The 21,749-nt window shown below is 40.4% G+C and overlaps 5 protein-coding genes across 7 annotated transcripts; 2 read left to right on the top strand and 3 right to left on the bottom strand.

Moving 5' to 3' along the window:
* Positions 1 to 318: 318 nt before the first annotated feature.
* Positions 319 to 4,857, bottom strand: LOC108051657 (serine/threonine-protein phosphatase PP2A 65 kDa regulatory subunit). Of its 3 annotated transcripts, XM_017133825.2 has the most exons (8): positions 4,504 to 4,856; positions 3,476 to 3,629; positions 2,991 to 3,409; positions 2,723 to 2,797; positions 1,895 to 2,660; positions 1,561 to 1,833; positions 662 to 705; positions 319 to 594 (listed from the first exon to the last, which is right to left on the bottom strand). In XM_017133825.2, exons 1-7 carry the CDS (start codon positions 4,585 to 4,587, stop codon positions 701 to 703), a joined length of 1,776 nt encoding a protein of 591 aa, XP_016989314.1. In that variant the 5' UTR covers positions 4,588 to 4,856; the 3' UTR covers positions 319 to 594; positions 662 to 700. The 3 variants fall into 3 exon arrangements, with proteins under 3 accessions (XP_016989314.1, XP_016989313.1, XP_016989311.1); XM_017133824.2 differs by having other exon boundaries at positions 319 to 705; XM_017133822.2 differs by lacking the exon at positions 319 to 594 and having other exon boundaries at positions 641 to 1,191; positions 4,504 to 4,857.
* Positions 4,858 to 5,062: 205 nt separating this feature from the next.
* On the bottom strand, positions 5,063 to 5,882 carry LOC108051658 (COP9 signalosome complex subunit 8). Its single transcript, XM_017133826.1, has 4 exons — positions 5,748 to 5,882; positions 5,624 to 5,688; positions 5,392 to 5,567; positions 5,063 to 5,338 (listed from the first exon to the last, which is right to left on the bottom strand). Exons 1-4 carry the CDS (start codon positions 5,802 to 5,804, stop codon positions 5,088 to 5,090), a joined length of 549 nt encoding a protein of 182 aa, XP_016989315.1. The 5' UTR covers positions 5,805 to 5,882; the 3' UTR covers positions 5,063 to 5,087.
* A 198-nt stretch (positions 5,883 to 6,080) lies between these two features.
* Positions 6,081 to 7,053, top strand: LOC108051659 (40S ribosomal protein S13). Its single transcript, XM_017133827.1, has 3 exons — positions 6,081 to 6,200; positions 6,424 to 6,551; positions 6,625 to 7,053. The coding sequence occupies exons 1-3, from the start codon at positions 6,178 to 6,180 to the stop codon at positions 6,927 to 6,929; spliced, it is 456 nt and encodes a 151-aa protein (XP_016989316.1). The 5' UTR covers positions 6,081 to 6,177; the 3' UTR covers positions 6,930 to 7,053.
* Positions 7,054 to 8,474: 1,421 nt separating this feature from the next.
* On the top strand, positions 8,475 to 15,571 carry LOC108051674 (probable multidrug resistance-associated protein lethal(2)03659). The gene is made up of 10 exons (XM_017133843.2): positions 8,475 to 8,627; positions 9,795 to 9,892; positions 9,955 to 10,040; positions 10,494 to 10,802; positions 11,384 to 11,592; positions 11,658 to 13,282; positions 13,342 to 13,862; positions 13,927 to 14,192; positions 14,252 to 15,181; positions 15,255 to 15,571. The coding sequence occupies exons 2-10, from the start codon at positions 9,816 to 9,818 to the stop codon at positions 15,291 to 15,293; spliced, it is 4,062 nt and encodes a 1,353-aa protein (XP_016989332.1). The 5' UTR covers positions 8,475 to 8,627; positions 9,795 to 9,815; the 3' UTR covers positions 15,294 to 15,571.
* Positions 15,572 to 17,260: 1,689 nt separating this feature from the next.
* On the bottom strand, positions 17,261 to 19,852 carry LOC108051622 (clumping factor B). Its single transcript, XM_017133771.2, has 4 exons — positions 19,695 to 19,852; positions 18,368 to 18,540; positions 17,686 to 18,301; positions 17,261 to 17,549 (listed from the first exon to the last, which is right to left on the bottom strand). The coding sequence occupies exons 1-4, from the start codon at positions 19,756 to 19,758 to the stop codon at positions 17,350 to 17,352; spliced, it is 1,053 nt and encodes a 350-aa protein (XP_016989260.1). The 5' UTR covers positions 19,759 to 19,852; the 3' UTR covers positions 17,261 to 17,349.
* Between the last annotated feature and the right edge of the window lie 1,897 nt (positions 19,853 to 21,749).

The following is a 21,749-nucleotide window of genomic DNA, read 5'->3' as shown; positions in this document are numbered from 1 at the left end:
TATCCAACATATTTTCTAAAATCATTTCACAAATTAAATAATCGTATAATTAATGATTTGCAAAAGGAATAGTCAATTCTTTAAGTTAAGAATCAATGGTTACTACTCAGCTCATGACATATTGATTTTCAAGCTAGAAATGATCTCGTTTTGGAGTCGTGCTAAATGACTAAAATATAAATAAACAAAAACTTCTTGGAAACTTTTTAGAAGCAATGCTTTGTACTCACAATTCAAAACCATACGAATAGTTGTGTAATATTCAATTTATATTTTTCCGCTAGTAAGTATAATTCGGACTTATTAAAAATCCCATCCTTGTTGTTTCACTACAATTTTATTTTGCATTCAGATGCGATCAAATGTTCCGAACTCTACACATGTTTTTAATAATGATCTTTATGCCTATGTGGTAATTTATGTATAATATAAGTATGTAAGTAATAATGTTTAGCTGTGTCGCGTTTAGTGGGTCTCCCTCCTGTGCTGACCATGGTGGCACTTCTCCGGTCCGCTCCTTGAACTCCCGAGTCCGATTGTAACTCCGTCCATCATCCAGCATCGGCTGCAGCGTTAAACACCTCCCGGGATCCACTACAAATTTCCGTTCTTAAGTGTTGTTGCTACATAATATGTTTTGTTGCCGGCGTTAAATACATACAGTTTTAAAAATAGAATAAAAAAGATGCAAGAAGGTTGATTACGCTGTAAACAAATATACAAATATATTATTGCACACAAACACAGAGTGGGTAAGAGAGACGGCCACGTGGTGGAGATGTTACCGGGAAAGAGACAGAAAAAGATGGTACAACATTAGTATCGGTTATAACTTGGTCCACTGCATTCGCACTTTAATCTGGTATTTAGCTTCGTTATCTTGAACAAACAATGAGATGTGAATTTAAGTCATGGCGAGGGGAATTGAACATATTGGCAGTGGAACTGGCTGGAGACAGCGGGAGGCACATCACACTTGTTATGGTTGGCTACTCATCCTCTAACATTCCGATTCAACCTTGGGCGGCTCCGCCACCGCCGCCGCTGCCTGGCCGTTCATCTCCTGCAGTATGTCATCTTCAGCCGCCGGCTGTGCAGGCGGTTCTACGATCAGCTTTGAATCCATTGCAGCCTCAATTTTTGCACCCATGCAAGGCGGCACCGAGGTTCTAAACACATTCAGTTCCATTTCTACATCAGGATAGCAATTTATAATGAATATTCTATATGAAGTTAAAATTAAACCTCTTTTTAGATTTGAACACCTTTTAAACAAAAATAAATTTAAAATATTGATTCTTTACGAGGTAAAAGATTAGTAGTATAAACAACATGGAAAAGCTCGCAAAATGTATCTCTAAATAAGAAAATCATACTTTTAAAAGTGGGTTTCCTAATGTTTGTCTATGGATTTCTCATGTTTACAAAATTTTAAATATTTTCATCGATTTCTTGTCAACCTCATTCACTTTAAGTAAAGGGAATTTTTAACCTCAAAAAGATGCATGCTGCATTAGCCGCGTCCTGTAAAACCCCACCAATAATTTTATCAGTGCTTACCTGCTGCTATGCCGGCAATGGCCTGTGCAGCAAAATGCTTGACGTCCACATCCGTGTCCGCGTTCAGTTTGTCAAGGGTGGGCTTTACTTGAGCATCGATTACGCTGGCCTCTAGGAAGGGCGAGATCTTCTGCAGGGTCTTTGCCACATTGAATCGAACATTTGCCACGGGATCGGCGGCAAGCAGGAGGACTGTGGGCAGCAGCAGCTTAGTAGTGATATCTGTGCCGCAGACCTCTGCCAAAACGTTCAGGCAGAACAAGCAGGTCATTCCTGTTCAACAAAAAATCACTATGAAAAATCACTCTTGAAAATTTCTATACCCACTACTCACTGTGCAAATAGTTCTTATTGCGCGACATAACTAAGATCATGGGAATGATGGCCTGCTCGGCCCAGGGAGCTCCGAACTGCTCCACCAGCTTCTTCATGTTGAGGGTGGCCGCCTCCCGAATGGCGTATACGTGATCGTTGAGCCAGCCCATGCAGAGACCGCGCAGCTTCTGGTCGAAGAACTCCTGACCCAACTGACCGGCCAAAGCAGGCATGTACTCGATGATGGCTAAACGCACGCGCCACTTGGAGTCCTCGGCCAACTCGACGATGGCGGGCAGGAGAGACTGCGACAACTGCTGGATGCCGATAACGTCGTTTACGCAGTCTAGGTTCGAGATGATATTCAAGCGCACTTCCGGGCACTCGTCCTTGAGTTGAATAAGGAACAGGGGCAGCAACTGCTCTACCGTCTGATAGGCACCCAACATCGGACTCAAGCCCATGATCACAGAGGCCAAGGCGGACTTGACATGTGGGTTGGGGTCCGAAACTAGATCGCGCACATACGGCAAAATGGAGCTAAGGATGATTTGGACCTGGTTAACCTTGTCCAGGTTGGCACAGAAGTCCTTCACCTTAGTAGCCACGGCAGCCCGAACCTCGGCCTCAGCGTCCTTGAGCAAGTACTGGAAGGCGGGCACCAAATCCACACGAGTGATCTCTGGACCTACGGCCTTTTGCAGGTCCACAAACTTCTCGGCCACCATGTAGCGCACCCTCCACGAAGAGTCGCTGGCGCACTGGCGCAGTGTTGGCAGAACCAGCTAAGACGTTGAGGAAATTTTGTAAGCCAAGGTATTGCGTATATCAATGCTTATCCACTTACGTGCTCCACGTCGTCCTGGGGCAACAGCTGGGCGATGCTGACACAAGCCTCCACAGCCAGCAGACGAACAGAGTCCTGAGTTAAGTTAATGCACAAGTTAAGTTAATGGTAAATACAATACAAGCACGCAAGCTGTATTTTCTAATTGCCTATTTGATTACTTGGATACGCGTTTGTTCAGAATTTTAATAAAATTCTGATTAGAAAAATCAAAGACTTATCGAAGCAAATAAGGGCAATATACAGAAAATGTGTTATATCAGCGTACCTGATCATCCTGTGCCAGCTGCACAAAGTTCGGAATCAAATCGGACTTCAGATACTCTATCTCCACGACCTTGGCAAACTCGCCCAGCTTGTTGGCTGCTGCGCGACGCACCATGGGTGTTTCGTCTTGGCAGAGCTTGCGGAAGTTAGCGCGTAGCTCGGCCTTCACCGGCTGCGAGACCCGCGGATAGCAGACCGAAAAGAGGCCGCAGGCGGAGGTGCGTGAGGTGAACCAGTCACCGGAGACCAGGCGCTGTAAAGTCGGAACTACGTGGATCTCGAGATCCTGGGCACTGTGCTCAGCGGCTACGGTGCGCAGAGATTCTACGGCCTTGTCCCGCACCACAGTCTCCTCCACTGTGGCCAGACTCTCTAGGGGCGGGATCAAGTACATGGCGAACTCGGGTCCGCCAACAAGACCTGTTAAGGAAAGGAGGGGAATGTTCAGAGAAAACTCATAACAATAATTACTCTCTATTTGCTCACTTGTAAAGTTGCCCAGTTGATCGGCCAGGGCCAGCAGCACCTCGTCTTCATCGTATATGGTCTCAGTGAGGAAGGGAATCAACTCGGACCGTGTGCGTTCCTCGCCCAAAGCCAGAGCGATGGTGGACAGTTTCTTGATAGAGTTGAGTCGAAGCTGTTATGTAAAGCGAAAAGATTGGATTATATGTAGACAAAACAAAAGTAGAAAGCCATTTCTGGCGGAATTTCAATTTTCGGGCTTGTCTGGAGGGTGCTAATAATAGTTAATGGTAACACAAAATATTTGTTGCCGATAACCAAAATCGCTGATTGTTAAATTTTTACCTCCCGCAACAGAGCTAATACAAATCAAAATTATTTTATTAAACTAAACAGCCAAAGTAGATTCTTATAATTTTTTAAACTTCACACTTTTTTTTTTTAATAAATCACAATTAACCAGAACATTTAAAAAGATAAATATCGAAAAAGCTATGTTGTATTTAAGCCTCTGTAAAGCTTAATAATTGTTTTCTTTTTGAGATTAGATTAGTATTAAGATAAGAACGTTTGTTCTTCAAGTAATAGAGTATGTTAAAATTGCAGTGTTTTTTAATTGTTGCTGAATAATCACAGTTAGTTGTTCTATTTATAAAACCAGAATTTGCAAATTGTATATGCAAATAATTCGTGCTTGTAAACATCGTAAATTATGATATCTATATATAGATACATGTAAGTTAAGCAAATATCAAATTCGTTTGGAATGCGCAGATAAAAACCTATGTAGATAATTTTGATTAATTAATAACAATAGGTTTTCTTTATGTTGTTCCAGAAAACAAATAGTTTGTGTACATGGAAATATGGAATAATTTTTATGTGCACTAACAGGCATTCACCCACACAAATAGCTATGCACACACAGTGACGCATTTTTGCACAAATACACAGGCATCCAGGCACGCTTCCCCATTTTAACACTAGAATATTTCGCAAATTTCGGGAAAGGCCTGCAGATTTGGGCGGGGCGGTTGCCCGATACTAACCTGAACATCCTCGTTCTTCAATTCGTCGATCAGTACCGCAATGGGATATAGAGAATCGTCGACTGATTTGTCGCTCGCTGCCATTTTTTCCGCTGTTGCTGCTGCGCTCACACACACGCACTGAAAATCGGTTTTTCTATTCTGCAGGCAACCAACTAGGTTTTGCCCTCTGGGGATTCGCAATTCGCTTGTTTGGGGTTACAAAATAATTTCGCAATCTTCTCTCTTCCCTCGGCTCCAATTCGCAAGTGTTCTACACAATATTCTTTGATTGCTTTTGCAATGAAAATCGTACGTCGTCGTTCGGTGCAATTTTTTTTCCCCAAGTGACACAACGATAGTGCTGGCACGAAAATCGATGATAACTCGATACTATCGATGTTTGCAGAAAGGTAGAAACATCGATATTTTTCACAGCTTGAAAATCATAAATAGGAGTTAGGGCTTTTAAGCAGGGTTTCAGTTATTTAAAATATATTTAAAATAACTGAAACTTAGCAAATAATATAAAACATGCTTTGCACGAAAAACTGTCTACTTCAGCAGGAACTCCACAAAATAAATTAAATCAATTTTATTGGAGCTTAATTCTCTAGGAAGGTTACAAACTCTGTCAGCTTGAGCAACTGATCATCGTTGGCGCGACTGGGCGTTGATTCCTGAACCTTGGGCTTAAGGATCACCCGCTCGCCGTCCAGTTCCTCAGTCCAATTAAGGACCACATAGGCTTTCTTTAGTTCTTCCTCCGACATCAGGGACAATTCCATTAGATTATGTTGGTATATGGACACATAGGCGCTGCCCATCAGTCTAAACAGCTCCCCGCGTTGTTTGACTAAGAATTCTCTTTGTTATAATTATTTAAGAAACTTTTATATGCTAACTTACTTAAGAGATCTTCAACAGGTGACTTTACCCTCTCTGACCACTCGTACTTGATGTGTTTGAAGAAATCGGCATAGTTATTGTTCTGCAGTGCCTGATTAAGCAAGTTCAGTTGGACCAGTTCTTTGTCTTCTTTTAATTTAGCCGGAATTCGCATCCACAGCAATTTGGCATTGGCCCTATGAATTGTGTGTCAGAAATGTTGTTGTTGGTTTCATAAATATGCAGTACTTACAGTTTGTTTTGATAAAGATAAATCGCCAGTAATTGCTGGTAGACTTCAGCTCCCAATTCGACTTGCTGTGGAATCGGAGCAATTTCAATGTCTTATACACTTTTAAGATTACTAAACCACTCACCTCAAACTCCTCGCTCTCAAGTCGCTCCAGCAGTTCACTATATTTGTTTAAATGCATTTTTTATGTTAAATTTTTGGTCCGAAAACAATAATATGACCGTTCAGCTTGGGATTGTAAATAAAATCTAGGCAAAGCAACTCTGTGTGTGTGTGTGTAGAGTTTGGTTATCAAGAAACTAAACATATCGATAGTTGAATTCTCCAAGTTATAAAATAACGAAAATGTTTGTATACTAATAAATGCCAAACCAGCTTGTTAATAAAGTTTTGTTCTACTTCTAACAAAGATCATTCGTTTATGACAATATATCGGATGGCCGCCTGTTATCGCCACTATCGATACCTACTTTGACAGATCTCCACAATCACAGAGCTGTCAACGTGCCAAAAGTCTCCACCTTCTTTTCGGTGTCAAAAACTAGACTATCAAGATGGGTCGTATGCACGCTCCTGGGTAAAAATGCGATTTTTTAATGTTTCCGATGCAACTGTGCAAAGCAGAATGTTTGCAAAATGTGCCAGCCGTGCGGGATAAGCAAATGAATGTGATAAATGCGATTCCTAAGGGGTTAAGCCGGTTACAAATCGCACCCAAAGGCAAGCACATGGTGCAGACGTTTCGATTTTGACAGGCGCCGCCATAAACGCGTACTAACAATATGGGTATTTGTTCACAGCAAGGGTATTTCCCAATCAGCCCTCCCCTACAGACGCACTGTCCCATCTTGGCTGAAGCTGAACGCTGAGGATGTCAAGGACCAGATTAAGAAGCTGGGCAAGAAGGGTCTGACGCCCTCCAAAATCGGTAAGTTCGAGCCCCCTGTGTTGTTGTTTGAGGTTATGTTAATCAAATTTCCCGTATTCCTCATTGTTTGCAGGCATCATCCTGCGTGACTCGCACGGAGTGGCCCAGGTGCGTTTCGTCAACGGAAACAAGATCCTGCGCATCATGAAGTCGGTTGGTCTGAAGCCCGACATTCCCGAGGATCTGTACCATATGATCAAGAAGGCCGTGGCCATCCGCAAGCATTTGGAGCGCAACCGCAAGGACAAGGACGGCAAGTTCCGTCTGATTCTGGTCGAGTCCAGGATCCACCGTCTGGCCCGCTACTACAAGACCAAGAGCGTCCTGCCGCCCAACTGGAAATACGAGTCGAGCACCGCCTCCGCCTTGGTTGCCTAAGTCGTCGTCCTCGATTCGCTAGTTGGTAGTTTGTTTTCAAGTCTTGTGGGCCTACATTTCCATCAATGTACAACCAATAAACCCAACAATAAAACTGGAAATCGGAACTATTTTATAGACTAAATAATTGCAGTCCTACTTATTTCACTTGAAGGAAAGTTCCGTTGGTAATAAGAATGGAAAGGAATACAAGTAAAACTATTTTTGATGACTTTAAAAATGAGTGGCCCGAAGGTACAAGATCATTTTTCTGAGAATGTTCTTTGTGTTTATTGTTTTTCAAAAGGCTTTAAAGAAAATGTTATTATAATGGACAGATCAGTTGTGCAAAGTTTTGCTATTGCAGTTCATTACCATATTAACAAGTTTTGGACTCAACCTAAATTTGTTCAATAGATATTTTTTAATTTAAGACTAAAGGAGATATTTAAGAAAGCATATTGCCATTACCGCGACTTATAGTATAATCAGTTGTTTGATAAACAAGTTTTATTTTTTAAATTGAATTGGATTAATGGAATCTATTTTGATACGGTGCCTTCTTTTAAAATGATAACTCGAAGATACTTTCGAATAGAAGGCATTAAATTGGTTTTAATTTTTTTTTAACTGTCTTAAAAATTATTTAGCAAATTTCCAAACTATTATAACCTTTTGTCAGGTTAAAGGGGTTGTAAGTTTCAACTTTCAAATTGAAATTGGATGTTATAAGCTTTAAACTAGCTACTAGGAACTAGTTTAATGCCATTCTTTTAATTGTACTTGTTGCACCGTTGTCAGCAAGAAATGGCAATGTGCATACTCTCCTACATGAACATGAACACGGGTAACGAGTGCACAGTCATACTTCTATAAATATACATTTTCTAGTAAAGTATTGAATATTACCAACATAAGAAAACGACAAAATTTGATGAAGTATTTTAAAATATTTCTGAGCCCAAATTTTTTCAAATGTAATAACTTATCTCTCAATACTAAGCCACATAATTTTAAAGGTAACTCCTGTTTTAGTTTTCCCAAAAAAGATCTTTAATTTCTATTGGAACCACTTACTAATTTTTAAAGACATAAATGAGCTGCAATTTAGAAAATAATGTTTTTACTTTTTTTTCTGATGGAATGAATATATGTATTTGTTGCATATTGCACACATACCTATGTATATGGATGTTTCTAGTTAAAAAATAACAATTTGAATTTGTTTGCGCCTGGACCTGGTGGTCAATTTCGTAGATTTATGAAAATCGAAAACTTCATACTGCTTGGTAAACACAGTGAGATCTCAAAATAGAGAACTATTTAAAAGATTATAAACAACATGTTTAATTTTGTTAATATTCGCATAATCGAGCCTCTAATTTTATTTTGCTTGCTTAAATACATAACAGTTTATAATTAATATAAAAGTTTTTTGCTAAAGTTTAGAAGGCTTTACTGTAGTTTGTGTGCGTCTGGGGTTGGGGGCGAATTTCGTATTAAGAGCCGATAGCCGCCGAAACCGAGCCGCCAGTGTTCAGAATTCAGCATACGATTCAGTAGCCTGCTGCCCTTTCCGGCGCGCGGACCTAAGTTTATTTTATTATTTACTGAATTGTTTTTTTTTGCGTTGCCGCCAGCTGGACCGGGTCTTCTATCGCGATTTTCTCACGTTCGCCAACTTCGGTTTTGTTGAATGTAAACAATATTGAAACAAATGTACGTACATGTGATTTGCAGGCAATCGCAACGGCAATTATTTTAATTGTGCTCGCCGATTGTTTGGTAATTTGCAAGCCTGAAAAAATCCATGTGATTAGATAATTTACAGACAAACGAAAAACCATCGATGCGGCCTTTATCTGTGCGCAATTATTGTTTGTTGGCTGATAAATGTAATGTAAATGCTTACATTTCGATAAAAGTTTCCCTTTTGTCAGCAACAACGTGGTACGGTTCGCACACCCAACAAAATACATAAATATATAAGTAAATATGTACATGCGGAATGGGCAACGGTAAATGCCCAAGTGCTTATTCTCAGCGGGAGTGAGTGAAAACTGGCGGAGAAGAAACAAATACAGTGGATACCAACATATTTAACTTGGGGATTCCGGGTTTAAATAACCTGTTTTAAACATTTTATTTGAGCGTGGGACGGAAATCCCTACCTACCAAATTTAGTTTGCATTCGTATGTTGGTAGGAACACCGATCCAGACCTACAAGATATGCAGATACTTGATACTAAATTTGCTAAAATAAAACAAAAATGAGTAAAGAATGGTATAAAGTAATATTAAATATTAAAGACCATACATTTTAATTTTATATACATACATTTGTGTGTACATACTTTAATTTTTTAATGAAAACATTTCCATTAAGCTTGAGAAATTAAATTATTTTATTTAGAAAGAACTCCTTCTAGGGTTATATTCAGATTATGATTAAGAATACGATTAAAATTTGTTCTTACAAAATGTATATTACTCAATATTCACTGTACAACGAAATGGCAACTGCGTGTTTTGTTTTTGGAAACTAAGCTTTTCTCGAATGTTTCTCATTCCCTGGGCTTGTCGTTAAAGCGAACCCTAATATGACGAATTACATACTTATGAGCAGTGACACAACCACCATCCTTATTTCCCTACCCATGGAATGGTTTCCCCACAAAAATAAGCTGACTTCTCGGAGTCGTCAGGCCAACGTCAATACAAATGATAGATAAATAAAACAGCATTTTGTTTGTTTGATTAAGACGTGACGTGTTTGTGCTCATATCGACTTTTGTTTCTAAAACCACTCAGCAGAATTACATATTTCGCTATCCGCTACTGCTCAATTTATCAATTTCACTTTTACTTTATACACTTTATTTCAGTTTCATTAGCGGGATTGAAAAATGCAGTCGGTAAAAACGGCAGATCTGCCGGAAAATCCCCGAGAAAAATCAAATTTTATTTCGGCAGCATGTTTCTGGTAAGTATATACCTTACAATTTTATTAAATTATAATGTATAACGCTGAACAACAAATTATAGGTACACCATGCCCACTTTTCTCAAGGGTCGGAAGGACACATTGGATACCAAAGATCTGTATAGGGCCTTAAAGGAGCATAAGTCCGGTATGGTGAAATTATGATCATGACTCATTCACCTAATGGTGTATTCACCTAATGGTGTATTCACCTAATGGTGTATTGGAAAATTATAAATCGACTTGAGCATAAATACATCATATGTGTCAGTTGGAGATATTTGTAATCGGTGCAAGTCATAGTTGAATATCAGTCTATTTGTAGATAATGGAATGGTAATTCCAACAGTCTTACATTTTCGAAACGCAATGTATGTAGTTATCACGAGAACAATTAATTTGACTGATCGATGCAAGTACATAGTATGTTCGTTGACCGACTCAATTGATTTGCTTTTTTTCTTCAATTGCGCCCATGATTCTGTGTTTTTATTTTCCCAAATTGATAACTGTGTCTCTGGGCAATCATTGTTTTCATAATCCGAATTTATTGAGTCTTGCACATGTGATTATATTGTCTTCATTTGTGCAATTTTTCCAGAGACCCTGGGCAACAAATTGTGCGCCTCTTGGGAGAAGGAACTCGAGAAGACCAAAGGAAAACCTAATCTGCTTAGGGCTCTCCTACGGGTGTTTGGCTGGTACTTCGCCCTCCTCGGTCTGGTGCTCTTCCTGCTGGAGTTGGGTCTCCGAACGCTGCAGCCGATTTTCCTGTTGAAACTCATCTCCTACTATTCACATGGATCGGAATCCATTGAAGCGGCCTACTACTATGCTGGTGGAGTGATACTGTGCAGCGCCCTCAACGTCATTATAATGCATCCCTATATGCTAGGCACAATGCATGTGGGTGAGTCAAGGGTTTTTTCTCATGAAAATGAACTTATCAACAGAATTTACTGTATACTTAATCAAAGCAAGATCATTAAGGAATTTAGTATATAAACAATGTGTTGTAATACTAATTATTTATTAATAATTATTTCTCCAAACAAACTTTTAGTCAGAAATGTATTTTAGTACGTATTAACTACATAACAAATTATCTATAAGCTATGTGGAACCGCTGAACTACTTAATCAGTAGAGTTGGAAAACCACCTTTTTTTAAATATAACACTTTTAAGATTGATTTACGAAGCATGAGAACATTCTATGATGATGTCCCTGAAACAGAAAGTGCATTGAATTAAAAATAAGTGGAAAAAAATTTTAATGGGCTGCTTGTCAAATAAATGTGTAAATTGAATACTTTCCGTTATTCAACTGATAGGATTTAGTATTCATTTGCAGTTTAACTCTAATTTAGTATCGAATTGATCGATGTCAGTTGTAGTATTATCTTTAACCCTATCTTATTAGCAATTTTGTCTAAAAGGCATAGTTTTTCTGAATTATTATTATCTCAACTGATATTTGTATAATCTTAAAGGTCTCAAGATGCGCGTTGGTATGTGCAGCATGATCTACCGAAAAGCCCTGCGTCTTAGCAAATCGGCACTGGGTGACACCACGGCCGGACATGTGGTCAACCTTATGTCCAACGACGTGGGCCGTCTGGACCTGGCTACCATTTTCGTGCACTACCTGTGGGTGGGGCCAGTGGAGACCCTCTTTATCACATACCTGATGTCCCGGGAGGTGAGCAATGCGATAACCACTTGAACCAAATGAACCCCGAGTGATAAACTAAAATCTCTATACAGATTGGAATCGCTGCCGTGTTTGGTGTGGCCTTCATGCTGCTCTTCATTCCTCTGCAAGCCTATCTGGGAAAGAAGACCTCAGTCCTGCGACTCAGAACCGCTCTGCGAACGGACGAGAGAGTGCGGATGATGAACGAGATAATCTCGGGTATCCAGGTGATCAAAATGTACGCTTGGGAACTGCCCTTCGAGCATATGGTGGCCTATGCCCGCAAGAAGGAGATCAATGCCATCCGACATGTGTCCTACATTAGGGGAATCCTGCTCTCCTTCATCATCTTTCTGACACGAGTCTCAATTTTCCTGAGTCTGGTGGGCTACGTGCTGCTCGGGACGCTCCTCTCCCCGGAAGTGGCCTTCTTGATCACCGCCTACTACAACATCCTGCGCACCACCATGACCGTTTTTTTCCCCCAGGGCATCTCCCTCATGGCGGAGACCCTGGTGTCCATCAAGCGCGTGGAGAAGTATATGCAGTCCGACGAGACGGATGTTTCGGATAAGAGTGTGGATATTCCAGAGGATCCGCCAGGCAGCAATCAGGCGACGGTCCATGCTGATGAAGACGAGGATCGCGATGAAGCCGAGGATAAGCTTTTGGGTCCACCGCTTTCCACAATTAATGAGAACGCCAAGCTGTCGGAGGCGGGAATCTCTATCAGCGGACTTATGGCGAAATGGGACGTCAACTCCCCCGACTACACACTTAATGGGGTAAACCTTCGGGTTCAACCTGGCACAATGCTGGGCATCGTTGGACGCACTGGATCTGGTAAATCCAGTCTCATCGAAGCCATTCTGGGAGAGCTGCCCGCAGAGTCAGGCGAGATAAAGGTTAATGGAACCATGTCGTATGCCTCCCAAGAGCCGTGGCTCTTTTCTGGCACCGTGCGACAGAATATTCTTTTCGGCCAGCCAATGGACCGCCGGCGGTACGCCAAGGTGGTTAAGAAGTGTGCCCTGGAGCGGGATTTCGAGTTGCTTCCGTTCAAGGATAAAACTATTGTTGGAGAGCGCGGAGCTTCTCTATCGGGTGGCCAAAAAGCGAGGATAAGTTTAGCGAGAGCTGTATACCGGGAGACCTCCATATACTTGCTGGATGATCCACTCAGTGCGGTGGACACCCATGTGGCCCGGCATCTTTTCGAGCAGTGCATGCGTGGCTATTTGCGTGAACGGATCGTAATCTTGGCGACCCATCAGCTGCAGTTCTTGCAGCATGCCGATCAGATTGTGATTATGGATAAAGGTCACGTGAGTGCTGTGGGCACATACGAGTCGCTGCGCGAGTCCGGACTGGACTTTGCCTCCATGCTGGCCGACCCGGAGCGGGATGATCAATCAGAGGACCGGTCTCGCTCACGATCAGGGAGCTACAGTCACAACCATTCCGACCAGCGTCGCAACAGCGAGCAGTCCCTGCTGTCCATTGCAGACTCGTGCCTGGATGCGGAGGCGGAGCAGACCATCGATCAAGAGCGCCAGGTGGTTGGCCAAATCGGCATGGGTCTCTACAGCAAGTATTTCAAGGCGGGCGGCGGATTCTTCGCCTTCTTTGTGATGATGGGCTTCTGTGTACTCTCGCAAGGATTGGCCTCGCTGGGCGACTACTTTCTCTCCTATTGGTAAGAAATCAGCTTTAATGGTTACATTCTATATAGTCAGTTTAAATGTTCCGCTTTAGGGTAACCAAAAAGGGCAAAGTGGCTGATCAGTATCATAATGACACACTCGCCTCTAAGGAACTGGAGCCCCGCCTTTCGATATGGCTGCAGGATCTTGGATGGCCCGTGGACGCTGAAATGCTGGACACGTACATATTCACGGTGATCACAGTGTTGACCATTATAGTGACCGTGGCGCGCTCTTTTCTGTTCTTCAATCTGGCTATGAAAGCCTCAATTCGTTTGCACAACTCCATGTTTCGTGGTATTACCCGAGCTGCCATGTACTTCTTCAACACGAATCCCTCTGGGCGTATCCTTAACCGTTTCTCCAAGGATATGGGACAAGTTGACGAAGTGCTGCCCGCCGTCATGATGGATGTCATACAGATTTTCCTTTCACTTGCTGGCATAGTGATCGTCATAGCGATTGTTAATCCGCTATTTCTCATACCAACCGTAGTGCTGGGCATCATTTTCTATCAACTGCGTACCTTCTATCTAAAGACCTCGAGGGATATAAAGCGCATGGAAGCAATTAGTAAGTGCACATTCATTACCTCTGTATGCTTTAAACTTTAATGGATACTTATGTTTTCCTACAGCTCGATCTCCAGTATACTCGCACTTGGCCGCCTCGTTAACCGGACTGTCCACCATCCGTGCCTTCGGAGCTCAGCGCGTCCTGGAGTCGGAGTTCGACAACTACCAGGATATGCATAGCTCCGCATTTTACATGTTCATTAGCACTTCACGCGCATTTGGTTATTGGCTGGACTGCTTTTGTGTGATTTACATAGCGATCATTACTCTCAGTTTCTTTTTCTTTCCTCCGGCCAACGGAGGCGATGTGGGCCTGGCAATAACACAGGTGAGCCATTACAAATTAGTTTCAATGTTTGATTTTCTCATGGATTCTGTCCCCTGCAGGCGATGGGAATGACCGGCATGGTGCAGTGGGGAATGCGTCAATCCGCCGAGCTCGAGAACACAATGACTGCCGTAGAGCGAGTGGTTGAGTACGAGGACATAGAGCCAGAAGGAGCTTTGGAAGCGCCAGCTGGTATGAAGCCACCCAAGTCCTGGCCAGAGCAAGGAAAAATCGTGTTTGACGAGCTGAGCCTACGCTACACGCCTGATCCAAAGGCGGAAAACGTGCTCAAGTCACTCAGCTTTGTCATTAAACCGAAGGAGAAGGTGGGCATCGTGGGACGTACCGGGGCGGGGAAATCCTCGCTAATCAACGCCCTCTTCCGACTGTCCTACAACGACGGATCCGTACTCATAGACAAGAGGGATACGAACGAGATGGGACTGCACGACCTGCGCAGCAAGATCTCAATTATCCCGCAGGAGCCCGTTCTGTTCTCCGGCACAATGCGATACAACTTGGATCCCTTCGACGAGTACAGCGATGAAAAGCTATGGCGCTCCCTAGAGGAGGTGAAGTTGAAGGATGTGGTGGCAGATCTTCCCAGTGGCTTGCAGAGCAAAATCACCGAAGGTGGAACCAACTTCAGCGTGGGTCAGCGCCAGTTGGTTTGCCTGGCTAGGGCCATCCTCCGCGAGAATCGCATTTTGGTGATGGACGAGGCCACAGCCAATGTGGATCCCCAAACAGATGGCCTTATCCAAACCACCATTCGAAATAAGTTCAAGGAGTGCACTGTTTTGACGATAGCCCATCGCCTGCACACCATCATGGACTCCGACAAGGTGCTGGTCATGGATGCTGGCAGAGCTGTAGAGTTTGGGTCGCCTTACGAGCTACTGACGGTGGCGAATTCTAAGGTATTCCACGGCATGGTCAAGCAGACTGGTCATGCCACCTACGAGGGTCTGCTAAAAATCGCACAAAAGGTTCGTTCTTACATGATTTATAAAAGGTTTAACCAATTATTTACTTATCCCATTTCCAAAAATGTAATTTCAGGCATTTGAAACCGCCCGGAATCCCAGTCTTTCCTCATGAGACTCAGCTATTATGTGAACTATAATTTAAGCCGAGGTGTTTGTCACCGAATCTTTAGCTGGTTAAAACTAGATTATCTAATGTATATTTTATTTGAATGTGCTATTTCGCGTGAATGTAAATACGTTTGTTCGTGTGTGTGTCAAATACTTTATGTAAATCGAAAACTGTATAGGAGCCTGTTGTCTAATTTTTCTATTTGTATTTATTAAACTTTTACTAAGTGCAAAGAAGTGCCTTTAAAATAAATAAAATATATTCTGTGTTTATTAAGTAAACGAGGAATCCTATTTTTTATGTGTACACTGATCATGTCAATATCCATTAAAGTCTTTAATACATTTCAAATTCAAGCACTCCTAAAAGTAGGCAATACTGAATAGTACCAATTGCAAAGTCTTTTCTGTTTTTATACCTGGGAATGTCAAACTGTAATTACGTTTATAATTATGCCCAAAATTTTCTGAAATAAACTTTCCCAAGATTTACCAACTTTAATAGCCATGTTTCCTCAATACTTTCTCTAATAATTTGCATAGTTTATATATAAACGCGACAAAAACCAGGAAAAATAACTGTTTAGTTTGCTACATCTTCCAATCTTGGTACCATATCTTCTTTACTGGATATCATTGACAACACGGAAGACAAAGGCACTTACTTCTAATCAAAATAAGATAGTTTATCACTTTAGGAAACTCCACTGGTTCGCTAGTTGTGCGATTAATCTATCAATCAATTTGATATGCAAAAATTTAAGTTGCATAATAACGGTGATAAGTTAATCGTGAAAATAAGGCACAACATGATTCATATTTCCTTTGTTTCAATCAAGCACGGATTTAGAGGTATGACACTTTGAAATCTGAGGAAAGGGGTTACCCTTTGAAAAATTACAAACCAAACTGAAAATGCGGTTTTTTAGAGAATTTACCCACAATCATTTAGAAGTATGCCACTTTAAAATCGGTTGTCTGCAAGAAAAGTTATGGGCTTAGAAGTGCCGTTTTTTGACACATTTTTGCAAAGCCATTTTTCAAAAATTTGGAAAGGGGTTAGCATTAAAAAATGACGAAGTATCGACCCAAAATTACAAACCAAACTGAGTATACAGTTTTTTAGAGAATCAAACCACAATCATTTAGAAGTATGCCACTTTAAAATCGGATGTCTGTAACAAAAGTTATGGGCTCAGAAGTGCAGTTTTTTGACACTTTTCTGGAAAGCCATTTTTCGAAAATTTGGAAAGGGGTAAGCATTAAAAAATGACGAAATATCGACCCAAAATTACAAACCAAACTGAGTACACAGTTTTTTAGAGAATTAAACCACAATCATTTAGAAGCATGCCACTTTAAAATCGGATGTCTGTAACAAAAGTTATGGGCTCAGAAGTCCAGTTTTTTGACACTTTTCTGGAAAGCCATTTTTCGAAAATTTGGAAAGGGGTTAGCATTATAAAAATGACGAAAAATCGACCCAAAATTACAAACTCAACTGTAAATGCAGTTTTTTAGAGAATTAATCCACGATCATTTAGAAGTATGTCACTTAGAAATCGGATATCTGCAAAAAAAGTTATGGGCTTAGAAGTGTCGTTTTTTGACACTTTTTTGCAAAGCCATTTTTCGAAAATTTATAAAGGAGTTAAATCGTAAACAAGAAAAGAAGCAAATTCGGCAAGCCAATGCTTAAAAACGATGAAGTTATGTCGATCGTAGCTATAAGAAATATTCGATTTTTATAAATCTAAAACCGTATATCTGAAATTGGAGTACTGCGACGGAAAGAAGACACAGTTTCAGCCATATAGCAAACGGACGGTCAGACAGACGTGGCTTGATCGATTCGCCTGGAGATGCTAATCAAGAATATATATACCTAATAGGGTCGGAAACGTGCTCTTGAATGCAATGCAAACTTTTGACTTATTATATACTCTCAAATATAATAACCTCAATTGTCAATTCTTGATAATAGTTCATTTTTTATTAAATATGAATACAAACTGCTAACAATTATATAATACAACGGCACTCCACTCTTCGGCTATCCCCTAGAACAGGTTTTTCAGACCCATCGCCAACAGCAGGATCATGGCGCCCAATGAGACCTGCAAACTAGTGCTTCCATTGCACTTGTCCGTCAGACAGATGTCACACTGATCGGCGGAGTCCTCTGTAATTTCCAGTTTGTCCTTCACAGCCTCGCAGGCTGATTCGTTTGTGGGCACCTTAATACAACCACGGTAGAGCTCTGTTTTGGATAAAGGGAAATAATAGGTAAAATAAAATTTATATAAATTTATAATGTTAGATATTAGGTTTGATTTTCGTTTGAAGTAATAGGCAATTGGTATATGTGTGTGTTGTGCATTGAAACCAATAATTACCTCCTTCCTTATAGATGCTGTAACAGGCTGCCAATTTATAACTTATAGGTGGAGAAATTGTAGTTACGGGAGAACTATTGGGCGTAGAATCAGTCGTAGAGTCGGACGTAGAACTGGACGTAGAACTGGACGTAGATTGGGACGTAGAATCGGTCGTAGAATCAGTCGTAGAATCGGAAGTTGAATCGGTCGTTGAATCGGATGTAGAATCGGTCGTAGAATCGGTCGTAGAATCGGTCGTAGAATCGGTCGTAGAATCGGTGGTAGAGTCGGTCGTAGAATCGGTCGTTGATTCGGATGTAGAATCGGTGGTAGAAGCAGTTGTAGAAGGACTTGAAGAACCTGGTTCTGAGGTAGTCGAAGATTCCGTGGAATCTGAGGTTGAAGAATCATCCGTAGTGGCAGTTGAAGAGTCTGTGGAACTGATGGTTGAGGAATCGGTTGAAGATTCTGTGGACCCTACAGTTTGGGGATTGGTTGAAGAATCTGTGCTTGAATCAGTCGCGGACGAGGATTCTGTGGACGCAATGGTAGAGTCTGATGTGACATCGGAATCAGTTGTAGACGCGGATGAAGCATCTGTGGATGTTACTGTGGAGTCGGTTGTTGATTCATCCTGTTTAATAAATATTCATTTGGTTATATATTTAGTAGGATGCTTCTTAAATGATATAGATCCTACCAAATTTTCAGTGTCTCGTGGCTTCACTACCAAAGGAGATCGTCGGAATCGATTCAAAATGCCACTTGTATCCAATACAAATGCCTCAGAGTCATCCAGATTGCAAGAGATTTCTGGGACCGTTTCCGCATGGCATTCTTCTCCGACACAATTGTAACATTGCAGGCCACTCGCTGGAAAAAATGTAGTGGGTGAGTCAGTGGAAGGAAAGGCGGAGGGGTGGGGGCGGAGTGGTTCGAAGGCCGAACGAGATAAAATTCGTCGGTCGAGAGCAGGCAATAACTCTGATTGATAAATCAAATAAGAGATAACATCGGCACGGTTGCCTCATCAAGCAAATCGGACTACTTTCTACACTCACATCGTGGTTTTTTTAGGTTAACGTACTTGTTCGTATTCGTTCTTTATCGGATAACCTTTCAACTTTAAGTCTGTTCTCTTTTTTATCTAGATCACGGCTATACTACATATAAACAATTTATTGTACTCTGCTCGACTAATTGAATTTGTTCAACGACTAAAGGTTGATCATGTGGTATGGCAGCCAATGCACACACTGCGATGTTGTTATCTTTTAATTCCAGAATCAAGATAGTAAAATTCAGGGGAAAATCCCTATTTAAAAAATGTCTGCCAATAGAAAGTTATCATATTATTTACATTGAAGTCGGTACTTTCAACATGTTTTCGAAAAATATTATGAGTAACTTTAGTATCCACAAAATAAAAATATGTTTCTCAAATCATCTAGGCCTTTACATTTTGGAAATAATTTTATAATCAGTTTTCCCGCTTAATTACTTAAACTTTGAAAGTAAAAACTATATTTTACAATAATTCAAAAATTATGAAAATTACAGTTAGCTTACTGAATATAAATAAAAATTTTTAAGCACAAATATTTTTCGTGATCATTTTTGTAAATTTAAAATCATATATTAAGTATAAGAGGCCATAAATATGCTGCTCCATTCAATTGTCGTTTATATATTTTTAAGTGATTGTGATCTTTTAATTAGTGATAATATATTTTAAAAATATAGTTTATGTTAGCAATTTGTCAACTCCGAACATATAGGCTAAAGACTGTTGGCGGCACAAAACTAATTTCAATAATGGAACTGGCCATGGCTCTGGTATTGACTGGAATTTGTTGACAGCACGTCTGATAAGAGGCAAAGTTATTTTTCTTTCGCCTAACTGAAACAGTTCATATATTTAAGTTAAATTCCGTTTTTACGTCTGACACGCGATTAATCAATCAGTAAGTTTAAATTCCGCATTATTCAATCAGGCACTTCGAAACAATGTGATAAATAAGTCCAACCTGGCCAAATGGTAGAAGAGACACAAAGTGCCACCAGCAAAAAGTTAACCGTGATCGGACGCATTTTTCCTTTTTTTCCGACCGAAAGGATATTAACCGAACAATTATTTTTAGCGAGGATCAGAACGTTTGAAAGGCAAGAATCGCACTGCACAACGGTTGAATGGTAACTACCAATTAAATATAATGTTAACCTGGCTTTTTTATCATTTTCAGTCACTGATAAGGAAGGCAGCGGAAAAGCAGAGCAGCGCACTTTCATCGTTTAGGCCCGCTTTTGTGGTTCGTCTTCCTGCCGGAATGGCTGCCCCATAAAACTTAATAGCCCCGATAGGTGCCGATAAGGAATGTGAAGAGAATGGGGAAACCCAGGGATACACTTCCTCAGGATGCCCAATTTTTTGCGCTTATTGAAGTTTTTATGGCCACTTATATGGTCAATAGCGTTGTCGATCTACATGGTTCCGAGAACTGCCTGCTTATCAAATCGATATCAACCGCCTGCTTGATCCCATTGGCCAGGGGTCTTAGACCCCAGTTGTTTTTGGGTATACTCATGGGCCGAACCCGTTATAAGCAAATTGCACTTTTGATTTGAATGAGTTTTTTAATAATTTCGTCATTTCTGGGTTGGCTTTGGATCCAAACAATGTGGCCGTAAAAATCTAATCAGTCGGATACATTTTTAATCAGCCCGATCCATTTAAGACTTTCCCTGGGTTTATGATGTCTTTGCCAGAGTAATGAGCCTAATTGTTTGTATAAATACACATGTGTTTGTACTTCGCAAATATATGCACTTAAAAGAAATTATTGTGCATGCTATTTATTTTCCAATAATCAAATGCAGGAGAAGTGATTTTACATGACATAGCATTTACATAGCAAATTAGTAATTTGAAATTACACAATTTTAAACACTATGATAGTTAAATAGTAAAAATTGAATACATATAATTGCCAGTTAAAAAACACAAAAAGCTGTTCTTGAATTTGAATAAAATATTTCTATAGTTACTCAATTAGGAACTTCATGCCTCGAAAAACATGATGCTTAAATATAAACTACAAAGTTTATACCTAAACTACAATAGTTATAAAAGAAAGGCCTTTTTCGGAACTTATTTTCTTTGAGTGTAAAATAACTAATCGTTTTGCACGTTGCGTGGTCTGCTCAAGTCGCCAAAAGAATTCAGCACTCTGATAAATAAATACCATTTAATACATATATTAAGGATGATTCATACATTTTCCGTGTGGTTAAATAAAGAGTTATATGAACATATATTTATACTGATTCATATTATTTTGGACAGCTGGCTGATAGATGAGCACCAAAGCCTTCGTAATTTGGTGTACTTCTGCGGACATTGGACCTTTAAAAATTATGATTCTTTCTTGTGACCTGCGCAATAATAAAGAAATTGATTTCTTGTGTTACCTTTACGATTACTATGCTAATCTATGACAACACTATCGTTCTCAGCCCTTATTCATAATCTAGTGACGAAATTCTATTGATTACAGGTTTTATCAATTCGTCTAACATGCTGGTTAGTACTGCTGTAATAAGTACTTCTTGTAGTACAATCAGGATAAAGTGAGTAGCGGTAGGTAGCGAACTTTCGAAAGGTGGCGTTAAATAGTTCTGTTGAACTTATCAATACCTTTATTATAGGATTTATTTGGCGCTATAAAATCACTATATTGATTACGCGTGGGCGTATATTTATTTCCTTTGGTGTTGCCAAAAGGTACAAAAAATGGTAATAAAATCGTATCTTATCAATGAGAATCTGTTGTTGTTGTGTGTTTGATTTCCGCGTTTATTTTGCTTTTGGGCTTGTCTTGAGCAAATTTGTTTAGCATAAATGGCCTAAAAGTATGCCTCCGCCTATTTTTTACGTCGGTTGTTTGTTCAACAAATGAAATCGTACCACTAGGCGTATACGTGACATTCGTATTGGTAGTGCAAAAATATTTTCCCGTCTATATTTGTTTTATGCAGGTATATTATGTTGAAGGAATATTTGTGTTATTTATGAGCTTGAAATG

Source organism: Drosophila rhopaloa, unplaced genomic scaffold, assembly GCF_018152115.1.
Source record: "Drosophila rhopaloa isolate 14029-0021.01 unplaced genomic scaffold, ASM1815211v1 contig_2, whole genome shotgun sequence".
Classification (NCBI taxonomy): Eukaryota; Metazoa; Arthropoda; class Insecta; order Diptera; family Drosophilidae; genus Drosophila; species Drosophila rhopaloa.
The sequence above is the reverse complement of the archived record's forward strand: the minus strand, read 5'-3'. Positions and strand labels throughout refer to the sequence as shown.